Source organism: Ochotona curzoniae, unplaced genomic scaffold (assembly GCF_017591425.1).
Source record: "Ochotona curzoniae isolate NIBS_2020 unplaced genomic scaffold, NIBS_Ocur_1.0 scaffold_4701, whole genome shotgun sequence".
Classification (NCBI taxonomy): domain Eukaryota; kingdom Metazoa; phylum Chordata; class Mammalia; order Lagomorpha; family Ochotonidae; genus Ochotona; species Ochotona curzoniae.
The window spans coordinates 81,189,533-81,216,888 of record NW_024467122.1 but is presented as its reverse complement, the minus strand read 5'-3'; the positions used below and the strand labels follow the sequence as shown (position 1 = coordinate 81,216,888).

The window sequence follows — 27,356 nt, the reverse complement described above, 5'->3', positions numbered from 1 at the left end:
GCCTGATTTTAGCACCAACGACATAGCCTATGGTGTTAACCGGGTGAGGCGGTGTGAAATGGGAGGGGGCTGGCCCGCCCCGCCCAGTCCCACTTCCGTCTCAGGGATCTCTTATCACACGTTATGGCCAGGAATGAGACCCAAGCAGAGAACTAAGAGGGTCTGTCCTGGTACCTCCATCCCTTTAAGACCCAGAAGCCTCAGGGCGGAGGAAGATGCCAGCAACCCTGGAAATTCCCCTGTTGGTCAGGAGATGGAGGAGGCAGAGCAGGGAGATCTTCTCTGGCTTCCTATTGGAGGATGCACCGTCCTGTTCAGGGAGTTCCACAGCTGCCATAGCAACCCCCCTTAAAGGGCCAGCCTCACTAGAAGGAACAGAGCCGAAGGCAGCCCCTTCTTAGCATCTGAGGGTGCTGGGCAATTTCGAAGCTGCCGAGTCTCATTCCTGGCTGTAATCCCTCCCACCCTTGGGTTCTTTCTTTCTTGGTGTAGTTCAAAGACAAAGTGGCACAGATATCTTCCACAAGTTGCTTCATTCTCCCAAATGGCTTCAACAGTCGGGGCTGGGCCAGGCTGAAGCCAGGGGCAAGCGACTCCATTCTGCTGGGTCTTCCAGACGGATGGCAGAGACCCAGACACTTAAGTCATGAAAGCTACTTTCCAGGTATACTAGTAGGAAGCTGGATCAGAAGCGGAACGCTCGGATATGGGAAGCAAGCAAACCCAAGCTGTGGTTTAACCTGCTGTGCCACAATACCCACCCCCAAAGGATTCCCTCTCTCACTGTGCCATGCTGGCTTGGATTCCTTGATGGGTGAGGTGTCCTGGCTCCTGAGCTCACTATGCCGACCAGCTCCATGGGCTGCACAACGGCCATGGGCAGGGAGCCCATGTTTCTGAGGTTAGTGTGTGGACGTGTGTGTGTGTGTGTGTGTGTAGAGGTATGTCTGTTGCAGGCCTGAAGAGTGTGCACTGTGTTCTTAAATGTAAATGCGTGCACACGCTGAGTGTGTAGCTGCAGCAGTGCCCATTCACAGGCCGCTCACGAGGCGCCAGCCTTGCGGGCACAGCAACGATGCCAGTCTGCAGCCCCCTACAGGGGTGTGTCGGGGACAAGGCCCTCCCGTAGGTCCTGATGGAGCTACTGACACGTGCCCTGGTGCCAGCCCAGGCTCCTCTGAGTCGGGACTGTGCCAGCCTGTGCCAGGCACTGGGGGCAGGGCGGGCCAGGAGACAGAGGAAAGAGTGTGCAGTCTGTCTCCAGGGGAAACCCGAGACGAAGCAGGATCCAGCCTGGCCAGTCTGTGCGCTCATCTCGATTACACATCAGGGGCACGGGTGCCCCCAAACCCCTGCAGGGGCCTCCAGGTGAAGCTGGCCTGGGGCTGCCTGAGTGGCTAGGCTTGTAGACCCCTGGACCTGGGGCCTCTTAGGATGGGTAGGGGCAAGCATTTCCCCAGGTCTGAATGCTGCATCCACGCACCTGTTGCTGGGCTGCAGAGCTAGCTCTGCCTGCCTCTGGTAGGGGTGCATGTGTGTGTGCCTGTCATGGGTGACCCCAGCTTGTTTCCTGTTGTAGAATTCAGTGCAGGAAGGAGCTGAGTCTCGAAGGAGCATCAGTGGAGACACCCCACACTGGCTGGGCAGCAGAGACTCCCTGCAGTTACAGAGCCCAGGGAAGAGGGCACTTTGGTCCTGGCTGCCCTGGCAACATCCCCCTCCAACAGCATGTCACATTTCTCTTCCATCAACAATGGTTTCAACCTCCTTTTGAGCTCAGGGATCCATCTCTGCCACCCCCAGGCCTGGGTGGAACAACTGTGGAGGTGGCCGGGGTCTCAGAACTCAACTCTAAATCCAGGCTAAATGCTGAGCTCCCGGAAGATGCTCTGGCAGAAGCACCCTTTTGCTGGCTGGGGTTAGCAGGTGGTGCAGAGACCGGCAGAGGTTGCCCCCTGGACACAGGGGCAGCACCCCCACCACCCCACCAGCTTTTACTGCTCCAGCCGCCATGACAGCAGCGAGAGGGATAGGCCATGGAACCCAACACGCTCAGATGAAGAAAAGAAACCGTGGCTGGCAGCGTTCATGTTTTACTCGCCTCTGAAGCTCCATGTGGAGGATCCAGGCTCCATGCTGTACTCAAGGGCTGTACCCCACCCCCTCTACCCTGAAACACCATGCACCTGCCCATTCCAGCTCCTCCTCCAACGGTGACTCAGGAGCCTGCCTGCTTTGGTCCACCCAGCCAGCTGAAGCGACAGGCGACACAGACATGGACCGGGGGACACACAAACACCGTGTTGCTGGCTAGAGCTGCCAAAGCACCATTAATCCAGGTCCCACAGTCCACAGGCAAGAACAGACTCTACCCTGGTCTGGGCCCCTCCACACTCCTCGCCTGGCTGCTCCAGGGCCATGCACCCACCCAGGCGGGGTCCTGGGCTCGTGTAGTCCTGGCTAGCTCAGCACCAGTTAGCTCCCCGGCAACTCCCTTAAGTGAGCCCAGCCACAGCAACCCTCCCACCTGCCCTCAACATATTATTCTATTGGCTTAGCCCCTGGAGAGGCGCAGCTTTCCTGTGTGTATTCTGGGCTGGCTGGGACAGCCCGGGAATGCCTCCTGCCTCTTCCCCCTCCCTAGCATGCTGTCTCCTCCTCACCCGTGTATGACTTACACCAGGTCCCACACCCGGGACCCCGAGTCCTGACCATTGAGGAAGTCACCCCGGTTTGGACGACCCCTACCAGTCCCAGGGTGTGGGTCTGGGTTGAAGCCGCTTTCTGACCGAAGCCCCTGCTGTTTCTCCAGGTTTGGTGTGAAGCCAGAGAGATTGCAGTGCTGGACTTGGTTCCACCCAGCACTCCCGGGGAACCCCCCAGCACCCTCCATGCACAGTGTCTGTAATCTCTCCCAGTCTGGGGGTGCTCAGACTGTGCCAGAGCATGGGAGTGCTGGGGCCTGGAGTCACCCGTTCCCAGCCTGGTCAGTATCAGGGCCCAGTCAAGCCTCACACCCAGTACTGGCCATTCTTGAGGGCAGGGTTGGGTGTCCGGCAGAATTGTAGCAGCTCCGGGTCTGGCTGGCCCCCGGGTGGGGGCCCCTGTCCCGGCACGGCCGTGAGTGGGATGGCCTGGCCTGGCTCCACCTTGCGGAAAGTCTCGGTGTCTCCGGCCAGGCCGTTGCGGGGCTTAGCGGCAAGGACCTGGACGTGGTGCTTGCCGGTCTTGTTGCGTTTGCGGAGGTAGAAGAGCAGCGGCAGGAGGAGCGCCAGCAGCAGCAGGATCAGACACAGCGGGATGATGACGCTGAACATGTTGTTCTCCACAAAATCGAGGAAGCCACCACGGGCCACTGCGGGTGCCGGGTTGGATGCTGTGGGATCCGGCTTGCCCGTGGGGGTCACGCCGCCCAGCTCCCCTGCATCTGTTTGGGCAGCCTCAGGGATCCGAAGCAGAGCCACGCCATACGGCCGGGCTGAGTCATAAGGCTCAGTGGCGAAGGCCAGCGAGGCGACGGCAGGTGGCACGCCCTGGGCCCACAGCTCCAGTGTGAGGTTGTCGTCCATGGGGCCGGGGGACTTGCCAATCTCCAGCCCCAGACGCCCATCTTGAAGGTCCTGTTGCGTGAACTGCTCCACTAGCTCATTGCCCTTGGACTCTGTCCTGGCCTGTGGCACACGCACAACGCGGCCGAGCTGAGGCCCCGTCAGGAGCCGGAAGCGGGGCACGCTGCCTGTGCGGTTGGCCAGCTCGCTGGCATCTAGCACATTGGGATCCAGGCGCACGGTAGCCCCCTGTGGCCATGGCCCAGCTGCCCCCATGCGCAGCAGCGCCCTCACGGTCACATTCACGATGGCGGATGCATTCACGCCCCTGGCCTGGGCCAGGACCCCGAAGCGGTCATGGGAAGAGGAAAAGTTGGTGAACGCAAAGACCACATCCCCCTGGTCCACCTGGCGCTGGCTGAAGGCCAAGGCTGGTTGGCCGCTCACCAGCAGGTGCCCATGCTGTGGCCCCTGGGTGAGGGAGTAGGTGGCGTCTGGCTCCTCGCGGTCAGATACAACGCGCAGCTGCTGGGGGCTGAGGGCGGCCCTACCCAGGGCCTGGGGCACCTCCAGGGGTGCCTGCACGTGCACCCTGATGGCGGAGGGCAACACCTCCACGGCCAGGGACACAGGCAAGGGCGGGCTGGCCCCGTCTGACACGCTCAGCTGGAACACCCCGGCCACGCTGCTCCCGTTGGCGATGAAGACCAGACGCCCCGCGTCCACATCTGCCTGCGTGAAGTGGGTCACCGGCCCCGGGTCTGCCCCCACCAGGCTCAAGAAACCATTGCGCGGTGCTCGCTGCACGAAGTACTCCACCTCGCCGGGTGCTGAGTCCGGGTCCACCACACTCAGCTGGGCCCTGGTGATGGGGGCTCGGGACCCACGGGGGAGGCGCAGCGGCAGGGAGGCCTGCGGCTGGGGCGGCCGCTCATTGACATCGCGCACGGTGATGGGGAAAGCCTCTGAGGTGTGCGGTCCGGCCACGACTGACCCCGCAGGCCCCTGCAGGTGTGCGCGGAAGCGGAAACTGTCCTGCCGCGTGCCCCCACCTCCGTGGGCATACACCAGCTGCCCCGAGGCCAGGTCGGACTGCAAGAAGTGAGGTCGCCCAGCATGGAGGGGCTCCTCAGCCACCAGGAGCTGGCCCCGGGTGGGGAACTGCGTGACCTGGAAAAGCACGTCGTGCTGGGGACGCTGGGGCGATGGAACGCTGGCTAGGAAGTTGGACGCGTCTAGGGAGGCCACCGTGATCCTGGCCTGCTGGCCCTCGGGAACCCAGAGCCCTGGAAGTGAAAGACAGGCTGTGAAGGAGTAGCCAGCCCAAGCGAGAACAGGTAAGGGAGTGTGGGGCAAGCCTGGGCACCCCACCCCCCACACACACCAGGCATTCCAGGGTGGGGCTCAGGACCCCAACTCCAAGCTCCAGGCCTCCAGCATCTGCCTTCCCTGGGCCTGGGAGCTGCTGACACTGGCCCTTCCCCCTTGCCCTCTGCCACCCCCTTAGCCCTGCCAGCTCATGCCAGCGGTCACCTTCATTCTTCCAGAGGCGGCTGGCACGCTGAGGACAGGGGGCTTCAAATGATACAGTCACTGTGAGGGTGGTGGTCACATCAGGGGCAGGCGGTGAGGACAGCCGGAGCTCCAGTGTGTCCTGGGCCTCCCAGAAGGGCTCTGGGGGCATCGCGTGTTCATACAGTACCTCGCCGGCGTACACCTGAAGGGAGACGCCAGCGCTGGGTGTGTGCGGTGCCAGCATCTGGGTGTGGGACCCTGCCAGGGTCGTGGGACCCGGGTCTCCCGGCAAGCTCTTCCTGCCCTGGTTCAGGGCTCTCTGGGCTCTCATGGGAAGCCCGCCCTTGCTGCTCGGCATTGGGTTGCACCCTGCTCCTCTAGCTTCTAACACCAGCCCAGCCTGGCTTCCCTATGGAGGAGGGCTTGGGCACTGTCCCACCCACAGCCTGCAGTGGCCTTGGTGATTCCTGACCCATGGCTGGACCATGTGGCTGTTCCTCCAGGCAGTCAACGCGTCCCTCCTCATGGCTATGCACTGCCCTCGTGCCCTAGGTGGCTCTCATTTGCCTTTCAGAAAAATAGGACTTGTGTCCTAGGGAATGGAAACAGAACAGGCTCTCGGCGTGAGAGGGGCTCTGGGGTAAGCTGCGGAGCAGGGATCAGCCTCTAGGGAAACAGAGGGCCTGGGAATGCAGTGCAGTGGGCTAAATCACCGCCTGCGATGCCGGCATCCCCTATGGGCACCAGTTCGATTCCAGGCCACTCCACTTCTGATCCAGCTCCTTGCTCATGCACCTGGGAAAGCAGTGGAGAGTAGACCCATTGCTCAGATCCCCGCACCTGCGTGGGAGAGTGAACCAGTGGACGGAAGAGCTCTCTCCTACACACATTCACTCTGCTTTCCAAATAACAAATAAATCTTTAAAAAATAATCCAGGGGTGTAGGGCCTGGGCAGAAATGGGGCCGAGCTGGGCTGAGGGGGGACCCTGCCCAGAGAGGAGGGGAAGAGGGCCAGACACTGCTTTCAGCCCCCAGCTGTGGGAAGGAATGCAGGCCCTTTAAGAAACTGGACACAGGTCTCTGTAATGTCTCCCACAGGTCTATGCGGACAGGGAATTCTAGGACATCGCAGGCTGGGTGCGGTACAAGCATGTGCGGGGCCTGATGGGACCCAAGGGACTGGCAGTGGTCACTTCTGGCTCAAGGGTAGGGTGGCTGCACTCAGGAAGGACCTGGGTGAGGTGTGTCCCTGAGCTCCAGGGAGCAAGCAGTGTCAGCAGGTGACAGGCACCTGGTCTTGTTCTGACCCCCACTGCCCACGGGCTCTCAACAATGCCACCTGGGGACAGCAGGGCCTGAGTACGCCACCCCATGCCGGCCTGCCTCTCCTCCCTCAGCTGCCACGTGGCCTTAGCTCAGCCCTCAGCCTCTTGGGTGGCTCCGGCAGCGCGGCCTCTGGTGGCCACACACCAGTCCTTCATGTGGCTGGCTGGCTCTGGGCCAGTTTGGGTTAACCCCAGTGGCGGGGTGTGTGTGTGGGAGGGTGGGGATTGAGGGAAGCTGAAGGCTACGAGAGGGCGTGGTCTAGCTCAAGTCACGGTGGGGAGGGGATGTGGGGGTTCCAGGAGATGGGAGAAAACAGGCAGGGTGGAGTGCCTGTTAACAGGGTGCTGGGAGGTCTGTAGGGGGAGGGTATGGGAAGGAGCTGTGAGTAGACTCTGCCCTCCTGAGGAGCAGCACAGAGCTGTAGCTCCCGGCAGCTGCACCATCCCACCATCCCCAGCTCCTGGCAGGTGCACCATCCCACCATCCCCAGCTCCCGGCAGGTGCACCAGATGTTCTGTGAGGGCAGCGCAGGTTCCACCCCCTCCCACCCATGGTGATGCACTCTGCAACGCCCTCTGCTGGCACAGAGCCCTAGAGCCCTGCAGTGTGCTTGTACCCTGAGCTGGGGGCTCCTGCCTCCTCTGGCCTCTGGTGGGTCCTAGAACAGCTGTGCCCTGCAGCTGCCACAGCGCACGGCTCCACCCAAGCCTGGCTCTGTCTGTCTGTCTGCTCTGCTTGTCCTTGGCTCCTGCCCCGACTGGGCTCAGACACACACCTCAGTGACCGAGGAGCTGCCAGCACCTTCAGCCTCCTGCTCCATCCCCTGCCTGGCCAGCGGTCTTGCCCTTACCTCAGCCTGTGTGAAGTTCCCCAGGGCCTCCTGGATGCTGTCCCGCCGCGAGTGGAGCAGCTGGCCCAGCCTAGGGCCCGCCAGCACCTGGTAGAGCAGTGTGTGGGGGTCGGTGCCAGCGCTGGAGCTAGCCCGGAGGCTCTGGCTGCTGAGCGCCTGGACCGAGCCTGCCGGGGGCAAGAGGAGACAGTGGTCAGCCTCTGACTGGAGCCAGCCCATGGGCCCACTGGTCACCAGCACACAGAGGGTGCTGGGTGGACTCACCTGGGCACACAGTCATCGTGCGGCTGCCGTCCAACGAGAGAAGCACCTGCTTCCGCGCCATCACTCGGAAAAAGTGTCTGGAGGAGACGTGCTGGCCGTCCGACAGGGAAAAGTGGAAGCCGCCGTCCAGGGCTCCTGCGGGCAGGGGTGGATTGGGTCCCAGCTGCCCTAGCTGGCACGTCACACCCTCACCCGTTAGGGGTGCCAGTACACACCTGTGTGTGAGAACAACACCAGCCCGGCGTCCAGCTGCGCCTGTGAAAAGCTTCGAACCTCCATGGCTGGGGCTGTCCGCAGCACCACCCGCCCATTGCTGGGCTGCTCAATGGTGTAGACCAGGTCCTGGGGCGCCGAGTCGCCGTCCGTGCCTCGCAGGGCCTCCGCAGGGATGGGCACAGCGGCGCCCTCCCACATCTGGAGACACAGGACACACACGTTCTCTATTCGCTCACCCCGCCCGTCCCCTAAGCTCACGCCCTGTCCTCTTCACACCTCAGCCCATTTGTCCTCCGAGGCCTTGGGTTGTGTTCTGTCCTCCTCAGACCCCCAGGGGCCACATGCTGTGGGGTGGTGACCCCTGCTGGCTCAAGGAACCCCAAGCGGGGCATGGAGCCCAGAGCCTGTGGCTGGCCCTCTGCCTGCAGCCCCTAGCCCGGGGGACGAACAGCAGGTATTTCCAGCTCTCATGCCCAGCAGGGTCAGTGCGCTGTGGGCAGCGTGTAGAGGGGCGGTTCCTGGGAGGGCACTGGGAAGGGACAAGGCACAAGGACTGGGCTTCAGTGGTGGGCCCTGAGCTCTGAGAGGAATCATGGGCAGAGCGCACCCTCTGGTGGCCGCGCGGTCACACAGCAGCAGGCCTGGCTGAGGTTCCTCCTGGGTCCCAGCTCCGCTGCTGGACTGCCATTTGCAAACCCGTGCTAAGGCAGGACACAGTGTCGTGGTGCGGTGGGTTTAGGCCTCCGTTGGAAGTGCCAGTTCCAGTCCTACCTCCTCTACTTCTGATTCTAGCTCCCTCCTTAGGTGCCTGGGAGGCAACAGGTGACAGCTCCAAGGGTCCTTGTCTGGTCCCACCCAGAGCAGTGGGTGGGGGGTGGAGGGGAGACCCGAGTTCCCGTCTCTCAGCTTAGGATGCCACAGGTATCTGGGGAGTGAATTGGCAGATGGAAGAACATCCTCCCTCCCTCCCTCTTTCTCCATCCTTGACTTTATCGCTTTACTTTTACATAAATAAGTACATAGATGGTTTTCTAAAAACAAACAAACAAATTACAAAGAAAAATACGACTGAGTAAGAAATGCGTGGAACTGGCACTGTGGCACGACAGGCTAAGCCTCTGACTGTACAGCTGAGCAACCCCAGCAGCCACTCTTCTGAGCACAGAGGGTTTCTGGGCCCTGTCTGGGCCTCGGCTCCTCTCTCTGCCACATGGGCCCACTGCTTGTGGGGAGCAGGGCCTTAAAAAGCTCGTCAGAAACGTGTTTCCCACTCAGCTCCCTGGTCACGTGCCGGGGAAAGCAGCGGAAGATGGTCCAAGTACTTGGGCTCCTGCGGCCTTACGAGGAGACCCGGAAGGAGCTCCTGGCTTCAGCCTGGCCTGGTGCCGGCCATCTGGGCAGGGAATGGCGGATGGAAGATCTCTTTGCTTCTTTCGGTATGTATAATTCTGATTTTCTTTCTTTTTTTTTTTTAAAGATTCTATTTGTTTTATTGGAAAGGCAGATATACAGAGGAGAGACAGAGAGGAAGATCTTTGTCCAATGGTTTACTCCCCAAACGGCCAAAACGACTAGAGCTGAGCCAATCCGAAGCCAGGAGCCTGGAGCTCTTCTGGGTCTCACATGAGGCCCAAGGTTTTGGGCGGTCCTTGACTGCTTTCTCAGGCCACAAGCAGGGAGTTGGATGGGAAGTGGGGCTGCCTGGATTAGAACTGGTGCCCATATGGGATCCCGGTGAATGCAAGGTGAGGACTTTAGCCACTAGGCTACTGCATTGGGCCCATAACTAATTTCTAGATAAACAGATATTTCTTTCTTTTGGCTTCTAGGGTAGGAGGAGGGTGTGCTCACCTGCAGGCCCGTGTTGGTGGCAACGATGGGAGGCTGGTCATTAACTGGTAGAATGTTGATGGCTAAGGTCACAGGTTGGCTCTGCCGGCCCAGCTCTGAGGCATTAGCTACTAGGACGAAGCTGTCGGCCAGGGTCTCGCTGCCGTCATGCAGGTAGCGGATCCGCTGCTCCTCCACCTGCGGCAGGATGGGGCCCGGGACTCACTAAGGGGCTCAGGCCCAGACCCTTCCCACCCTGTGTTTGGCATATCCTGGACCCCGGGGGAGAAGGGACCACGCACCTCTCTCCAGGAGAAGGTGGCCGGGCGCCCCTGCAGAGGCCGCCCCTCCCTCTGCAGCATCCCATGTTGCGGCGGCTCCAGCACCTGCAGGTGGAGGCTGGGCACCGAGGGGAAGTAGGGTCCCGAGATGCGGAGCAGCGGAGGGGCCAGGGTGCCGGTGCCACCCTCGGGGACGCTGAAGTTTTCCGCAACCAGTGGGATGGTCGTGGGCAGCACCTCCAGCTCCACACGGACGCCCTCCAGTGGGGCGCCCAGGCCTGAGGTTACGTCCACGGAGAAGGCGTCGCTCCAGACGTCGGGGCGAGCGTGCATGTACAGGATGTGGCCCGCATCCACCGTGTCCTGGGAGAAGCTGCGCACGGGCTCCGGGCTGGGCAGCCTGGCCGCTGCACCGTCACTCGGCACTTGTACCAGGTAGCCCGCCTGTGGGGGGCTCTTCACGGTGAACAGGATGTCTGCTGGTGCCACTGCCTCCTGGGCTGCCTGGGGGGACACAGGGCCACGGGGACTCACGGAGGAGCCACAGGCTGTGTCCGCGTGCCCCTCGCTGCCTGCACTGGGGCTCTCACATGCAGACACACACAATGTTCGCACCCAGCCACCCACACAGACACGGGGGGGGGTGGCACATGCCCGAGGCACAGCCATGGACTCAGTCACACCTACCCAGACACACACACACACACCTACCCAGACACACACACACACCTACCCAGACACACACACACACACACACACACACCCCTCTGCTGTTACCACCTGTGACCACACGAGGGCGCCCGCAGCCCTCCTCAGAGGCGCCCGCTTGGACTCCACGTGCCAACTCGTGTCCCCCCAGTTCTGCGCCTTGGCCCAGCACCCCACTCTGTCCGGGCTCCCACCCTCACCCCCTAAATCCTGGGGGGCAGTGTGGCCACCTCTGTCCCCAAGCTCCCCCAGCTCTCACCGCCAGCCGCTCGCGGGGGATCGGGGTGGTCTCCCCCTGGAAGACGTAGATCTTGCGGTGCCGCAGCAGCTGCAGAGGGGGCGGCGGCCTCTCCAGGGCGATGGTCACTTGCAGGGTGGCATCCGCCCGCACCGCCCCTGACTCCACCGAGAGCGCCAGGCTGTCGCGGGAGCTGAGGCTGCTGCCGTTATGGCTGTAGACCACGGCCCCGGCCAGCAGGTCCTGCTGGGAGAAGACCCCCGCAGGCTGACCGGCCCGCAGCAGCTGCCCCCAGCGTGGGCCTCCCGTGACCAGGTAGTGGACCTCGTCCCCGCTGCGGATGTCTAGGTTGGTGTCCAGCGGGAGCACAGCTGTGTCGATGGTGCCCTGGCCGCCCTGAGGCACTACGAGGCCTGAGCCGTTGGCCACACGCAGGTAGGGCTCCGAGGCCTGGACCTCCAGCACGGCCGTGGTCTGGTGCTGCCCGTCCGACACCTGCAGCTGCAGCCAGCCGTGGTCGGCGCCCGAGTGCACAAACAGGACGCGCCTCTTGTGCAGGTCCTCCTGGGTGAAGCGGTAGATGGGCCGCGCGGGCTCCTCCACCGCCACGATGTTGCCGAACAGCAGGTCCTTGCGTGTCAGCACCAGCTGCGCGTCCGTGAAGCCCGAGTCGGCGTCGCTGAAGGCCACGTCGTCCGTGGTCAGCAGCCGCTGCCCGCCGCGGGCCACGTGGAACACCCGGCTCACCGTCTGCACAGGCGCGTGGTCATTCACGGGCTGCACAGCCACGCGCAGGACGCCACGCACCTCCTCCCACGCCACGTCGCTGCTGCCCTCGCCCTGCCGGGTGGCCACGAATGGCACGTCGTCCTCGGTGCTCTCCGAGCCGTCGTGCTGGTAGACCAGGCGGCCGTGCAGCAGGTCGTCGTTGGTGAAGGACATCACGGAGGTAGGGGTGCCTGAGGTCCCGCGCCACGCCAGCCTGCCGTGGCGCGGTGGCTCCATGACCTCGTAGAGGTAGCTGGCGCTGTTGAGGCTCTTGACGAACAGGTGCGTGGCTGACAGCACAGCCTCCCCACCCTCGGGCACCGACAGCAGGCTGTTGGTGAGCACCGGTGCGTCCGGGTCCCCGCCAATGTGGATGCGGAAGGTGTAGAGTGGGGAGAAGTGGGGCGCAGCCGTGACGCGGAAGCGGAAGGAGTCCTCCACGGCTTCTGAGACACGTGCCGTGGCGGTGTAGGTCATGCGGCCCGCCTGCACGTCGTCCTGGGTGAAGCCCTGCCCGTCTGACAACCGGCTGCCCCGCAGCTCGAGGTTTCCCTTCTTGGGAGCCTGGACTACCTCGTAGTGGAAGGTGGCGGGGCTCGGGCCCCCCTCCTCCAGGGCGGCTTCCAGGTGCGACTCAGTGAGGGCCTCCTGCCGCATGTTGTGCGTGTGCAGTGGTTCCAGCCGCCGCATCCACACCCGTGCGCGCTGCACGGTCACGGGGAAGGACAGGTTGCTGAGCGTCTCCTGGCCCACCTGCACCTCCAGGGCCAGGTCTTCGACCGTGTCCGAGCCGTGCCGCTGTGGGTCGGTGCTCAGGTAGCGCACACGGCCCTGCTCCACGTCGCGCTGGTGGAATGCTTGCGTGGCCCACCACTCGGAGCCCTCCACGCCACCCGCGCCCTGCTTCTGTACCTCCCCAAGCCGCAGGGAACCCGTGACGCGGAACAGCACGCTCACGTCCTGCCCCACCGCGTTGGTCTCCACCGACAGGTTGGCAGGCAGGATGGGCGCGGCTGAACCCTGCGCCACGTGCAGCCCGGTGCTGTGGCGCACGCGGATGGCTGGCCGCACGGCCACCACCTTCAGCGTGGCCGGCACGCTGGCCTGCAGCCCGTCGCTGACGCGCAATGTAAGGTCCCGCGCGGGGCCGCCGCGGTGCGCGTAGACCACGCTGCCCGCCTCCAGCTCGCGGCAGGAGAACTCCAAGGTCGGCTGGCCTGGCTCGTCCCGGCGCTCCACGGGCAGACCGGCAGAGGCACCCAGGAGCTGGAAGGTGAGGGCGTCGCAGGTCGAGTCCGGGTCGTAGGCCTGGAAGATGTCGGGCCCCAGTGGCTTCTGAGTGTGCTCCAGGAGCACCATGAGGTTGCCGTGCGGGAAGATGACACGCGGCGGGTCGTTGACCGGGTGCACGCGGACCGGCAGCAGGTAGGTTTGGCCCCTGCGCAGACAGGAGGGCACGGGCGCCCGCGCTGCTGTCACGGACGCCTCCAGCACCAGCTGGTCGGCCGGCTCCTCGGCGCCGTTGTGCAAGTAGCGGACCTTGCGGTTCACCACGTCCAGGAGTGTGAACATCTTCCGTGCCTGCGCACCGGGGATGTCCAGCTCCAGTTCACCGTGCCGCGGGCCTCGGCTCACGCTGAACAACACCTGTGACTTGCGCAGGTCAGCCTCGGTCAGGTCCAGTGTGGGCTGCAGGTGGCGCCACTCGAGCCATGCTGTGCCCCCCTCGGCCACCACCAGCGGGCTCACGGTCAGCAGCTGGGTGAAGTTGCTGAACACGGCAGGCAGCCCCAGCTCTGGTGCACACGGCTCCGGCAGCTCCACAGACGGCCAGGCCTCAGGGGCCAAGGTGGACAGGGCCTCCTCGTAGGGGCCATAGGCATCCTCTTCATACTCCTCCTCATCCAGTCTGCAGCCGGCTGCCATGCCACGGGTGAGCAGGGCCTCTCGCAGCCCATGCCGCTGGCCATTGAGGCTGAGGTCTTCCAGGCAGCCCAGCAGGGAGGTGTTGGCCGTGCCGGGTGCCAAGCCCAGGCGGTGCTCCTGCAGGAGCCAAGAGGCCTCGGCGTCCAGCCCTCCAAGGAGAAGGTATCCGCGGGGCTCCAGGTAGTTGTGTGCCCCACGGTTGGAGGTGCGTGTGGGGTACTGGTCCACAGAGATCTCAAGCCGCTGGGCATCCAGGCGCACAGCCACCTCATGGGGCTGCCCGTCGGCCACAGGCACGCTGTTGTGCAGCAGCACGGTGCCCTGGCTCCTCTCCACCACAGCACGCAGGTGGCCCTCGAATATGTCCACATAGATGAACTCGCCCGGCTGGCCCCCTGCCTGGAAGGCCAGCGGTGCCTGGCGGCTGCGTGTAATCAGTGTAAACTCCAGGCTGCCTACCTCCTGTGTGCTCAAGGCGGGGAAGGCTGCCAGTGAGCGGAGCCCTGAGAAGCCCAATGCCACATCGTCGCCTGCAGAGAACTCCTCAGCGCATCCCTCCGCCACATCTGGGGTCAGCGGCCGCAGGAGGCTGCGGCCATTGAGGGTGGCCTCATGCAGGCATCCGCGCAGGGGCCGGCTGGCTCCCAGCAGATAGGGTAAGTTCAGGCTGCCGATGCCCCCCACAAACAGCCCATAGGGGACCTCCATGGGGGCTCCGGGCACGGGGGCTGAGGTGTTCAGAAGGCCGTCAACGGACAGTGTGGCCCACTGGCCAGAAATGACTAGTACCACTGCGTGGGGCATGGAGTCGCTCAGCAGTGGCTCAGCTGGGGTCTGCAGCCTCCGTTCCTCCCGGCCTAGGACGAGTCTGACCTGAGGGGAGACAGAGGGTGCAAAGGTGGGTGGGCACAGCATTCTGAACCCATCACTGTCCCTACACAAGGGTGGGAACCTCCCCTGGCAAATGGGACCTGGCTCAGCACCATCATGCCAGGCTGTACCTGGCTGTATCCAACAGTGACCCCTGGTGGCAACAAGGAGTAATGGCGGCAGCAGGTGCCAAGTTGGGTAGGTTTCCTTTGAAATTTCGGTGGCCGGAGTTTGAGGCAGTGCAGGGGGCGGGCACCCAAGGGCCGGGACGGGGGGCCGATGGGCAGGGGACAGCATATGAGGGACTGGAGTGCTGCTGCCCAGCTGCTGACAGTGGAGAACTTGAGACCCTGCCCGTGACCCGCATGAAGTCGCACAGTCACCACTCAAAGGAGAGAAGGGCTTCCATGCCTGGCCCGGGAGGTGTGTGTATGGAGGAGGGGGGCGGGCAATGACTGACCTGCAGGCGGCTGGCATGCAGTTGCAGCAGGAGGTGGTCAGCCTGGCCAGCCGCCAGCACCAGCAGAGCCTCGGGCTGGGCCGTGGAGAAGCGCAGCTGCAGGTGGATGTCAGTCAGAGCCGTGGCCACAGGCACCTCCAGGTGATTCTCGCCAAAGAAGGAGGCTGTGAGGGGAAGGGGCTGTGGTCAAGGCACAAGCTCAAGCTGCAAGAGGTGAGAGGCCCCACGCCGGGCACTGTCATGGCTTTCTCACACCTGGCCACTTGGCCACATCAGCTGGATGCCAGCCTTGCCTTATATCCAACCCAGACTCCACCCAGAAATCCCCAGCAGCTTAGACCTCCACCTCCCAGGCTCCTGGGGAATCACCTCAACTCCGGCCCATCCCACTCACAGTCCCCCCTCAGCACACCCAGTGCAGGGTTCCTGGTCAGTCAGTACTGGCCAGGGCTTCTGGAGGGGCAGCCGGCCATGCCCGCTGTGCCCCCAGCCAGGCCCACAGCTGTCTTCCAAGGGGTGTGGGGGTGGCAGCTTCTTTGCCATGTGGCCAGATGGAGACTCACAGCAGGTCAGACTTCCTGCCTTGTCCCGCTATTGCTTCCTGCTGCGAAGCTATTAAGAGTCCCCAGTGAGCGGCCAGATCCGGTCCCATTGTCCCAGCAGCAGCCCAGGAGCCAGAGATGACACAGCTGAGTTCTCACTGTCCCCCCCAATCCCCAACCCCGGGGACCTGGGGCTGCAGACTGCCATGATGGGGTGCATGGGAGCTTCTGAGCAGGCCGAGGAGAGCCCGGGCTACAGGCCGGAGCTACGTTTGCCCACAGGTACCTCACGGTCAAGCAGTCTTGACCTCTGACCTGATCCATCCCTTACAGAGATCTGAGCTGGGACTCTACCCAGAAACAGCCAGGCCTGGGTAGGTATGGAGGCTGCAGAATGGCCTAGGATTACACCATGTTCCGTGTCCAGGTGGCTTCCCCTAAGCCTCAACTCCATCCCCCACTCCTGTTGCAAGCCCAGGCCCTGAGACGGACTATTTACGGGTCACAAGGAGCTGGCTCCCAGCCAGCCTGACCCAGCCCCGGCCATCACAAGGGTCAGAGAGCCGTCCCCGTTGAGGACAGCCCATAGCGCCCGGTGACTGCTGCTCCTGGCCTGAGCTGTTAACTCCTGCGGCCAGCATCACGGGCTATCCCAGAACCTGTGGTGGGTGCTGCAGGCATTCAGTGAGAACAGGAAGCCATGTGGGTGGGTGCAGGTGTTGGGGCCCACGTGACCACAGCACAGGGTGGGATCCATACCCACCCCCCTCCCCAAGACAGAGACACCATGAGGTGGGCTGCAGCGGCCCAGGCAGCCAGCACCAGGAACCCTGAGAGCTAGGTAATGTTCCCCCCCGTCCCGCCCCATCCCCAACCCATCCCACCCCCAGCTGCATATAGGCACAGGTAAATCCACAGGGTAGCTGACACATGGCTGCCCCAACCACTGAGCCACCTGGCCCAGCCTCTCCTGGTTGGGACAGCAGCCCTCTGTTTGGGCTAGGGTGGGAGAGGCAGGAAGCAGAGGTACTTTCCAGAGCCGCTGGGGTCTGAATGGGCCCATTGAGGGGCTGGGCCCTGCTGCTTCCTGTGGGGCTGGGCCAGAGGGGCTCACACAGGCAGCCTTGTGCTACTGCGGTAAGCAGGCCAGGGCAGCCGCTGCTCGCTGGCCAGGGTGCTGGAAACTCTGACGGCACAGGCGCTCTGGGGGGCTGCAGTATGGGAACCCACAATCCATCATCCCAGGGTGGGGGGTAGGCATGGCGGGAGAGGGGCTTCGCAAGGAGAGGAAGCATGCAAAGTAGTAATGGGCCAGCAGTCAATCCCAAGGGACTTCTTAGAGGAGGCGAGGGAGGGAACAGGAAGTCCCAGAAGAGGGCGATGAGGCCAAGGGAGAAACTGGCAGGGTGGGGGCAGGGAGAGACAGAGGGGAAGGCTTGGTGGCCTAACTGGAGGCAGCAACCTGGGTTGGGTTTGACTTGCTCCCCCAAATCCCCAACCTGCTCTTCTGATTCATCCATATGCCAGCCCAGACCCGCAGCAACCACGTGGGTGACTCTGGGCTGGGAGTGAGGGCCCAGTATCCCCCTTCTGCCCGGTATGTGTGTTTCGGCTGGTCCGGGATGTCCCTGTGGACTGAAGAGTCTGGTGGGTTGGGAGGGGTGTACCCCCAAGGGTAATGGACACGTATGTTTGTGTGTGTGGGTGAGCATGTGGGTGGCTACTGCAGTGGGGCTTGGGTTTGTGTAAAGCCGTGTGTGTGTGCACACGCGTGTGTGGGCCAGGAGCCGCCAGCACAGAGCGGCAATTGTGCTCGGGCCTGTCCTAGTCCCCCCACTCCAGGCGCTGTGAAAGGGGCTGAGTGTTCCTGGAGGGGTGTGCCCACCATGAGGTGCTCACAGCTCCCGCCCCACCTGCCCTGAATGAGGCACTCACAGAGCCGCAGCCCGCCCTCTCCCAGGCCCTTCTCTGGGTGGATAGGCAGCTGAAGCCCAGGTCCCCAGCAACCCGCTCTGCAGCGGGCAGGGACTGGGCTTGGCAAGCTGGCTGATGCCCAGCCATCTCCCCAAACCCCATCTGGCTCTTAGCGCCAGGGTCCCTGGTGCAGGCTGGGTCTCTCTGCCCCCTAAGGACCAGCCTGGGAGCTGGGGGGAGGGGCCAGGTCACCTCCATCTCCCAAACGGACAAACAGGACAAATGGAGGCTCCAGCGAGGGGAGCAACGTCATCAGAGCGCTGCTGTACCTCCAGGCTCTCCGGGAACACCGGATGGGTTCCTGGGTGCCTGTGTCCGCCACATTCCTGGGAGCCTGGGCAGCCGGCGTGCGTCACGGGAGGCAGTGGCAGGGGCACTCCCGGCTGTCTGCTGCTGCCTGACTTTATAAGGGAGAAAAAGTGTGGGAGTCAGAGCTGCTGGGCAGTGCCTGGGGAGGTGGGGGTGCCTGGGATGGAGGAGGAGAGATGGGCAGGGGAGAAAGGGGTGCAGCAGGGACCCACATTCATTCATTCAATCATGGAGAAGGCAGGGGGGTGTACAGGAGTTAGGGTGGCCTAGCCTGAGCTTCCCCCGCCCCACCAAGGCCCTCCACACTGTAGGCCAGCTCCCCTCCCCTGGTACCTGTAAGAAAACTGTCCATAGCCTCTACCCCCAGGCCTGGGAGCACAGCTGAGGGGAGCAGCAAGAGGACTAGCCCACTGCACCCTGGGGCAGCCTGACTGGCCTGTGCACCACGCTGGAGGCCTGCCCCCTCCCAGCCATGTCCACCTACCCAGGAGTCCCCCTGCTCCTTCCCCAGCAGACCCCAAAGCCCCAGCCATGTCCCCCACATACACCCAGCTGACTGCTGGCAAAGAGGAATTAGGTCCTAGAACATCCCAAGGAACAGTAGTGCCAACACTGCCAGTCCCAACCCTGACCCCGGCCACTGGTCTCAGTGCCTCGGGCCACCTGTGCCTGCAATGTAGCCCAGAGGTGGTGCTCAGTGTAGGGACGGGTAGGGTAAGCTTGGGCCAAAGCTGTCTTTAGGGTGTCCCAGCCCTGAGGTCTGGGCGTAGAGGAAGCGGGAGGAAGCTCACAGGGTCCACCCAGACTGGAGGGCACAGATCTGCTCAATGGGGCCTTTGTGGCTCCTGGGCTGCGCAGGGTGGGGCGGCAGCTAGGGGAGCAGCTCCAAGGGCTTCCCCGCCCTCTGAGTCTCCGCCTGGGAGCAGGGTGGGGAATTCCAGGCCCTTTCCTACAAGCCCGCCTTCAGTCCCTGCTTTCTCGGCCCCAGGAGCTGCTGTGGCATCCTCACCTCGGCGGTCCCATTCTCTCACCGGGGTGGAGCTTCTGGTAGAGAAGAGGAAGAGTGGGAAACCCCAGCCCTATCAGGGGTCCCTGTGGGGCATGCCCATTTCACAGGCGGGGCAGTCCCCCCAGGGCCTAGGGGAGGGGGGCTTCTTGGGGAGCAGTGAGGGAGAGCATACAGTGTGCATGATGTGTGTGTGTGTGTGTGTGTGTGTGTGTGTGTGTGCACGCCTGCAGTGGGGGCTTGGCTGCTGCGTGCAAATCGGAAGTGGAGCATCTGCTGCTGGCTCCAGTGCAGAGGGTGTGAGAGCGCCGTGCCGGCAATACACTCATATACTCCCCGCCCCCGCCGTCCCCTGGGAGCCTCTGTTGGTGGAGGTGGGAGAGAGAAATGTCTGCTTTCTGTGGCTGCTGAGACAGGGAGCCATCTTCCTCAGGGGCCACCTCGTCATGGGTCCCAGTGCCAGCCTTGGGGCTTGGGGGTTCCAGGGTGAAGGGTGGTCCAGCTGCCCCCAGGAGGCCCTCTCCTTAGCCAGGGAGCCCTTTGCTGCTCTCCCCGACCCCAAGTCTCCTGCAGCTCCCACTGGGGGTCTGGTATGATAGGGTGTGGGGGACAGCAAGAGGATGAACCGGGCAGGAAGGGGAGGAGGCCACGGCTGCTGGCTGCCGGCCTGCATGGTACCCTGGACCTGAAGTCTGCCTTATGCCCCACACAGGCAGCACCCTATCCCAGTTCCCCTATCTCAGATTGGGGGAGGGGGTGGTACGGAGCCTGGAGAAGACTGGATCAGGGAGTACCCCATCTAAGGCAGATGTTTGGGTTGGGATCGCCAGCCAGCTCTGTAACACACTCCATCAGGGCTGTGTACCTCTATTTTCCTGCTGCTCCCCATCTTCTCATGTTTTGGGGGTGGTGTTCTGGCTTGGAACATCAACAGTATTTGGGTCCTGGCCAGGCTCAGCCCAGCACGGCCCAGCTTAGCAGTAGCCACTGTGGGTAGGGTTGAGCCACTGTTGGTCTAGCCCAGGTAGAAACCCCAGAGGATGGGGCCCATGTCCCCTCCACTCCTCTGCCCTGGTCCAGGGCACTGGAGCCAAGGAGGCCCTTGGTGGCAACCAGGGAGCAGAGAGCCGTTGGGGTGGCATTGGCCTGCTAGAGGAACTTTCTGTCAGGTGGAGGGGCCCAGCAGTGGCTCTGGTACTACAGGGCTTAGGGAGAACTCACCACTTCATCAGCCCTGCAGAGCAGCCTCCTGCCTTAGCTAGAGTATGGCCCAGCCCTGCCACCTGTACCTCCCTGGCCTTGCTGCTAACCCAGCACAGAGCTGCTCCTAGCACCCACTGCTACGACCAGCTGCACCCCCAGTCCTCTCACTCCATCCTGCCCAGGACCCTAACTCAGTGGCTTGGGGTCCTCTTCCACCTATGATAGCCACATTTTCTCCACCCAGCTGTCCAGTTCTCCACCAAACCTCTCCATTCTCCTCCTGCCCCCACCAGGCAGGTCACCTCTGCCCACAGGTCCCTTGAAGTCTTGGACTGATAAAAGGATGGGACCCTGCCTGGGGGAGGGAGAGGAAGAGGCATCTACCAGCTGCCTCCACCCAACTTGTCTGACCTCCAGGGCTTAGTGCTAAGGGCAGGGGCTGCACATAAAGGCTGGGGAGGGGTGGAGGGTGGCCCTGGCCCTGGTGACCAAGCCTGGGGCTTGTTTTAAGAAAATAGAGCCAGAGCCCTATTAATAGCAGGGCGGCAGTCGCAGGCAGAGACACTGAGCTTTGAGGCTGTGCAGGCTCCTGCTGGATGGGGGTGGGGCCGGTCCCAAATCCTCTACCCGCTTCTGCAGCCCCCAAGGAAGTGTCGTGAGAACCACATTCCCTAGCACAGGATGCAGCCTGCCTCTGGGCACTAAGGGGAAAAGGGGACATGGAAAATTTCTCTCCTGATGGGTCCCTTGGGCCCAAGACCCAGAGGGAATGGGTGGAGGTGAAGAAGGTCTGGAGGGCAGGGGACTGCAGAGCAGCGCTGGGACTGATGGGGGAAGAGAGACCAAGACAGAGATAGTGATGGGGGAGAATGGGCGGGGAGAGAGATGGGAGAGGGCTAGGGAAGAGGGGATGGGGAGACAGGGATGGGGAGAGAAGGATGGGAGACAGGGATGGGGGAGCCAGGGATGGGACAGAGGGGGATGGGGGAGAGAAGGATAGGAGAGCTATTAGGGAGAGGGGTGGGCAAGAAGAATGGGGAGGGGGGAGAGAGGGATGGGATTAGATGAATGGGGAGAGAGGGTGATGAGGAAGAGAGACGGAAGAGAGGGATTGGGAAGAGGGATGCGAGAGGGGGATGGGGCGAGAGAGATGCGGTGAGATGGGGGTGTGGGGGAGAGGTGGGGGAGAGGGGGATTGGGGAGAGGGATGCGAGAGAGTAGGATGGGGTTGGGATGGGGAGAGGGATTGGGGAGTGAGGGATGGGGGAGAGGGAGGGGGAGAGGGAGGGGGAGAGATGGAGGATGGAAGAGAGGGATGGAGTACAGGGGGGTTTTAAATAGAGCTTGAGATATAGAATAAATCTACAGCGGTGAGTGAGAGAGGAGCTGGTGGGCGCCCCCCTCCCCCGAGCTGCAGGAACAGCAGCCACAGCGCACGTGGGGGCCACGGCAAGTGTTTGTGCTGACAAGGTTGGCGGGAGAGGCTGTGCTGGATGGGGGATATGAGGGCAGGAGTCCAGCCTCTCTGTGGGTTCCCCAGAAGGCCAGGCTCCCCTCCTGCACCCTGCAGTCACAGTGGGCGAAGCCCTTACCCTGAAGAGGTGTTCTGGGCTCAGGAGCAGGGAAGGACTGCACCCATGTGGACCAGCCAAGTCGGGGAGCCTCCACTCAGACCCCCTTGGTGGAGCTGGCCAGGGCCCCTGCAGCCCGGAGTCTGTGTCTAGAGCCAGAGTTGCCACCACCGGTGACTCAGACAGTTAAAAACAGAGCAGTCCCAAGCGGTGACTCAACTGGCTCTGAAGGGGCTGGGTAGGTTGAGCTGGTACAAGATGGGGTGGTCTGGGTTATTTTTGGCAGGGTGGGGCCGGGACCGGGGTGGAAGATGGGAGCGGGGACTGGAAGTTGGCCGCACTCTCCCTCTCCTTGGAGAGCTCTGGGCTCGAGGCCAGCCTTGGGAAGCGGTTTTCCAACCTTGGGAGCTTCAGGAGGCGTCAGCATGGCCTAGTGCCCTGCCTGAACCAGACCCAGCCCACCTTGCTGTGAGCAGTGGGGGCTCGCAGCTCCTGCTCAGCCTGGGAGATGACAGGATCCTATGGGGGCTGCTCACGGGGCTCAGGGCCTTACACATCTGGGCAGTGTTGGAAGACCAGCCCACCCCCCAGCCTCCACATGTTCTCAGCTGGGCCCCAGGCGGGAGACAGACGCACATGCACCCCAGATGCCTAGACACAGCAGCTCGACGGGGCAGCAGGGTCTGGATGCCATTAGCACATCCGAGGAGCAGCGTCTTCCCGGGGGATGGCGGAAGGCTTCCACATGGTGGGACCTTAGCCTGCTGTGGCTTGTCCCTGTCCCTACCCCTGCCACACCCCACTTTCAGGGCTCCCCACCTGTCCCTGTTCTACAGCTGTCTCCTGCCAACCCTACACAGGTATGGGGTATCCCCAAGCAGCCATGGGGTATCCCCAAGCTGCTCCCCATGGTGCAGCCACTACCACAGCTTATCAGAAGCACTGGTGACAGCCCTGTGACAGCACTGGCAGTTGAACCATTTCCTGTTGCTGGCCTGGTCCCAGCCCCCTCCCACCAAGGACTTGGTACAGAGCAAGGAAAGGGTGGGCTTGAGGACCTCCACCTCTACAAATGAGCCAGGCATCTGTTCTGTGCTCACTACAGTGAGGGGCAGGCCACACTGCTAGCCCCCCAGATCCCGGACAGCTGAGGGTGCAGAGGGCGGAAATGGGGGCAGCACTGGGCTGGGAAGGGAGCTCCCATTTAGAGACTCCTAAAAAGGGTGATTCGTTCTTTCCCCGGCCAGGGTGGGGAACGTGTGTGTGTGCGTGTGTATGTGTGTGTGCGTGTGTGTGTCTGGGCCCAAGGCCCGCCTGGCCGGAGTCCAGCGGCAGGAGAGCTGGGCTGGCCGGCGGCGAATGTGCAGAGGGGAGGGGGCGGGGCGCGGTGCATGTGCCGTGGGAATCAGCATCGTGGGGTCACTGATATTTATAGCCACCCCCTCCTGAGATGTGGGCGGGAAGGAGCCCTTCCTAGGTGGGAACGGAAATTGGTCTCTTCTCCCTGGCCCCCATCTGGATCCCTAGAGAATGGGTTGATCCTGGCCATAGAGCTGGGGGCGTCGAGGGGGGGGGGATGGTTGGCTGTGTGTCCCCAAAGGAGGGGTTCCCCTTAGCGCTGCTGGCAGACACCCTCCCAGCCAGTGCATGCATATGTGTGTACACAACACAACTGTTGGATATCCCACGGAGAGGCCTGAGGCCCCCACTCAGGGCTAGGGCAGGGCCATTAAAGCAGTAAGCCCCCCCTCCCCCAACGGGGGCTACCACCTGGGGGGACAAGCTGAGCCAAGGGTCACCTTGAGATGGAGAGGGAGAGGGGTGCAACTGACACCATGAGTCTCTGTCCACACCTGGGACATTGTTTTATGGGGAAGGAGACCTTACAGGGACCTGGGCATTGGCCCACTGAAAGCCAAGAGGCCACATGAGTTTTTAGTGTCAGAAGCCTTGATGTTATCCAAAACCCAACCTAGACACACGTGTGTGAATGGGGGCAGGGCTGATGTCCCGGCTCCCAGCCTGGAGCACCAGGAACTCCAGAGATCTCAGCATGGCTTGGCGAGGGGCCAGCATTCCCAACACCTCCAAGCTTTCTGAATGGAGTGCTGTGACCACATACATCTCAGAGGGTGAAGAAGGAGCAGGCATGGCACCCCGAGGCAGCAGCAGCTGGGGTAAAGCAGCACCCAGGCTGGGGAGTAGCGACAACAGACCAAAGCACTCGGGGCCAGCTCCTATTAACTTCTTCCTTCGGAGGAGCTATTCTGACTACTCCCTGGGAAGTGGAGACTGTACATGGCCCCCACCCCAGTGCGGCAGCAGGTCCCACACATTCAGTTCGACTGAAAATCAGCCCCACGGCTCTGTGACAGTGGCTCACCCAGAGGGTGCATGTGGGACCCAGCCTCAGCCTGCACCTGCGGGGAGGCCTCACCCATAGAACTGGGCACCACGGTGCATCCCAAGACACAGAGAAACGGAGGGAAGGTTTTTTTTTCTCACTGTTCATTTTTGATGAACTTTCTGAACAGTCTGCTCTGACCTAGGCATGGATTTCAAATCTTTTGTCAATTTCCCTTTCCAGGGACTTTTAACAATGCCCAGTGGTGTACCGGCAGCCACCCCAGCTCCCTGTCCCTGCCGGGTTGTCATCCTGCTTGCTTCTTCCCCCTGGTCCTCGGAAGCAAAGTGGCAGCCACTAGGGGCTCCTGCTCCCAGCTGTGCACCCCACATCTGTGCGCCTGCCTGCACTTCAGGGCCACTTCCAAGTCCCCCTCCCCCAACACCCCCTCTGGGCAGCACGCCCAGTTCCCAGCCCCGACACTTCCTCCCTTGGACTCCAGCATGGTGCCCTGTGCCCCTCCTACCCAGCGCCAGCCGCTTGGCCCACCTGGTGTAGCCCACCCCCCTCACCCGCTGGGCCCCCAAGCAGGCTGCATTACAAGGCCCTTCTTGTCCAGCCTGTACAGGGCGGGCAGGATGGCGGGGGCGGGGGTGGAGACTGGAGGAGGGGGCTTGTTGTGCTTGGTCCTAGAGAGGGTTTTCCACAATCTGGGTGGGCTGAGCCAAGGGCCTCAGCCCCTGCCCTGGATCCGAGGCCTGGGGCAGCACACGCATGCCAGTGTGAACACAAGGCGGAGTCTGTCCCCAGCACCACGGGGGTGAAGCAAGCCTTCCTGGGAGGTGGCAGGACCCACCCTGGATGGACCTCTGAACTTCTGAGCCCCCATCTGTGGACATATAAGCCCTCCCTGCCATGCCATGCCAGGAAAGGGGGTGGGAACCACACTGGCCTCCTGTGCCTGCCCTGTGCCCACATGGGCCTTCCATGCTATAGTCATACTGCAGCCTGGTCTCTGCGGGTCCTTCAAGAGCCTGAGCTCTCACAGTGCCCACTATGGTGACTTGGATGTTGCATTTGTCATCCTGTCATCTTGGCCCAAGCCTGGAGGAGGGAGGACAGGACATAGCTCCCCTGGGAGGGAGTGTGAGTGTGTGTGTGTGTGTGTGTGCGTGTGTATGTGTGTGTGTGGTGTGGGTAGCTGGAGACTCTTCCCTGGCTTTCTGCTGCTTCTGCTTTGCCCATCTGCATTCTTGGGGGGCGGTGACCCAGGCAGCTCCCAGGGCAGGTGGTCCCATGCACAAGGACTGCACCCCGAGTGTTTCAACCGGTTTGTGTAGACTTGAGGACCCTTGGGGCTGGGGTCTTTCCAAAGAGGCAGAAGTGACCTCAGGTCAGGAGCTGGCACCCTGGGCAGAGACTAGGCCAGGGTGCTGGGCCAGGAGTTGTGACAGAGGTGGGTGGCCAGAGGCTACTCCCAGCCCTGTCTCCACTTCCAAAGCCTCCCTCAGGCACATGCTGGTTGACCGCCACGAACCCCACAGGCTGCATGCCATGATCCCACTTGCAAGCCCTTGGCTGCCTCCCACCAGCATGGCACAGGCTGTGGCCTTCCATGTAAGGTGGCCGTGTTTGGCCTAGCCACGGCTTCTCCTAGCCCGTGTTCAATGGGCACCTTCCAGCCCTGCTGTGTTCTTCCCATCTCAACTGTCAACCCCATGGCCCAGCTCAGCTTAGAGCCCCTGCCTGGGTCCAGGGCCCCGTTAGGTCCCACTCAGCATCCCCCCATTCCACGCCCTGCTCCCCACACACTCTACAGGCAGCCTCAGGCATCCCTGCTTGGGTTAACTTTTCCTCCTGAATGAGTTCAAGTTCTACCCGCCCTGCCACCTCCCAAAGCCCGCTCTGCTTCCGTGCATCCCTGGCTGTCTGGTGCCCAGCTGGGACACACTGTTGTTGGTAAGAGGGCATTTGGGAGCGGCTCTCGAAGGAAGGCCAAGGCCATGATGCCCTCCCTGCAGTGGCTGGGGGCTGCACGGGCTCACCTGCTGGTCACTACAGATGCCCCTTAGCCAGTCCTAAGATGGAGGAGAGTAGGTCCCCATGGCAGGAGCCCAGATAGTGGCTGTGACTCACCCCCATATGTTGGGGTCCCCCTCCTGAGTCACTTCCCTTCTAGGCACCTTGTGATGGCCTTGTGGGCTGTTTCCCCATCAGAGGGGCAGTAGGGTGTGGCCTGGAGGACGGTGATAAAAGACTACTGACCCAGGGCATCCCCAGACATGGTCTTCTCCAGGATGGTGGCAAGCCTGGCACCCCTTAGGGTCTTTCTGCCCTGCCCAGACCCCAAGGCCAGGAATAGAAAGGCATGGCAGGGGTTTGCCCAGGGCTGCACCAACCCTACCTGCCAGGATGCTGAGGTGCAGGGGTCCCTGGGGGGCCTTTACTGTCACCCACCTGTGGTCTTCTCAGAGGACAGAGACACACAGGGCAAAGGTGGGACATGTGTTGGCAGAGAGAGCTTCCCGGGGAAGGGTAGAGCTGTGAGAAGGTGGTGGCCTGGGTGGGTGGGGAGCTGGTGCCACACAGGGTGCGGCAGACAGCTCCCTCCTACTGCCCGCTTCAGTTACACCCCACTCCCCCCATTCCCGCTGGCTGGGGCGTTGCCACCTCCCACTGCCACTGGGTCACCCACGCTGGTTTTGGTGGACCCCACTGGGTATCTGAGACTACCAATGGGCGGAACCACGCCTTCGACAGCCCACCTCCTGTGACCCCACAGCTCGAGAGGGTGGGCGTCCCGGGTCCATTCCAGAATCAAACTCCTGAACATCCCCTAGGCAGGAAGGAAGACACTTCGCCCTCTGAATCCTTCTGATTTGGGGAGGGAGAATCGGCTTCGGCCTCCTTTCCCATCTGAGGAACGCACCCCAAACCGTTATTCCCCTCACTCACCTGCAGCTGAGGGTCTGGCCCACAGGCTCCAGGTCAAAGCCAGGATCAGGGCCAGGGCGCGGGCCGGAGGCGCGGGCCGCGGGCTGGGGCGCATCGCGGCGGGCTGGGCGCACCGGGGCTGCAGCCGGAGCCGAGGAGCCCGAGGGGCCGAGTGCGAGAGGAGGCGAGCGCGGCGGCCGGGGCGCGGGGCGGGGCGGGCGGGCCAAGGCGCGCGGGACCTACCGGGGGCGGGGCGCCGGCCACCCGCGCTCGCTCGGGTTTGCTCGAGTTTCAGACCCGGACTCCCTCCCGCGTCCGCCCCCACCCAGACCTTCTTAAAGAGCTCCTGCGCCTCGGGGCGGGGTTGTGTGTGTGTGTGTGTGTGTGTGTGTTGGGGGGGGAGACACCCTCAAAGCTGCGTCAGACCTAACCAGGCTCCACCTTGGAAATTTGGGACAAAGTCCCAGACGGGCCCGGACCCGCAAAAGTTCTGATTCCAAAACTCCTGGGACCGCCCCGGGAGGAAACGTGAGCTGGCGCACCCCTTCTTCTCTTTTATCTATGGGGAGCAGGGGGAACACCGTCCAGGCAGACTCCAGCCTTAGAAGGAATGACGAACTTGCAACACCCTTACAACCTGCTTTTCGGGTGCTTTGCTTTTGAGACCTTTTG

At 62.7% G+C, this 27,356-nt stretch overlaps 1 protein-coding gene across 1 annotated transcript; it reads right to left on the bottom strand.

The window, feature by feature from the left end:
• Positions 1-3,011: 3,011 nt before the first annotated feature.
• Positions 3,012-26,799, bottom strand: CSPG4 (chondroitin sulfate proteoglycan 4). Its single transcript, XM_040968475.1, has 10 exons — positions 26,706-26,799; positions 14,802-14,965; positions 10,799-14,344; positions 9,853-10,335; positions 9,572-9,748; positions 7,720-7,918; positions 7,505-7,639; positions 7,241-7,407; positions 5,082-5,265; positions 3,012-4,834 (listed from the first exon to the last, which is right to left on the bottom strand). Exons 1-10 carry the CDS (start codon positions 26,797-26,799, stop codon positions 3,012-3,014), a joined length of 6,972 nt encoding a protein of 2,323 aa, XP_040824409.1.
• Between the last annotated feature and the right edge of the window lie 557 nt (positions 26,800-27,356).

Bases quoted from the DNA above. Each gene is read 5' to 3' on its own strand.
- CSPG4 (XM_040968475.1), bottom strand. From the start codon at position 26,799: ATGCGCCCCAGCCCGCGGCCCGCGCCTCCGGCCCGCGCCCTGGCCCTG. The intron at 10,336-10,798 runs GTGAGAGCTGGG...GTGTCCCCCCAG, and splicing joins TCCCCCGCGAGCGGCTGGCG to GCAGCCCAGGAGGCAGTGGC. The intron at 4,835-5,081 runs GTGACCGCTGGC...TTTCACTTCCAG, and splicing joins CCGCCTCTGGAAGAATGAAG to GGCTCTGGGTTCCCGAGGGC.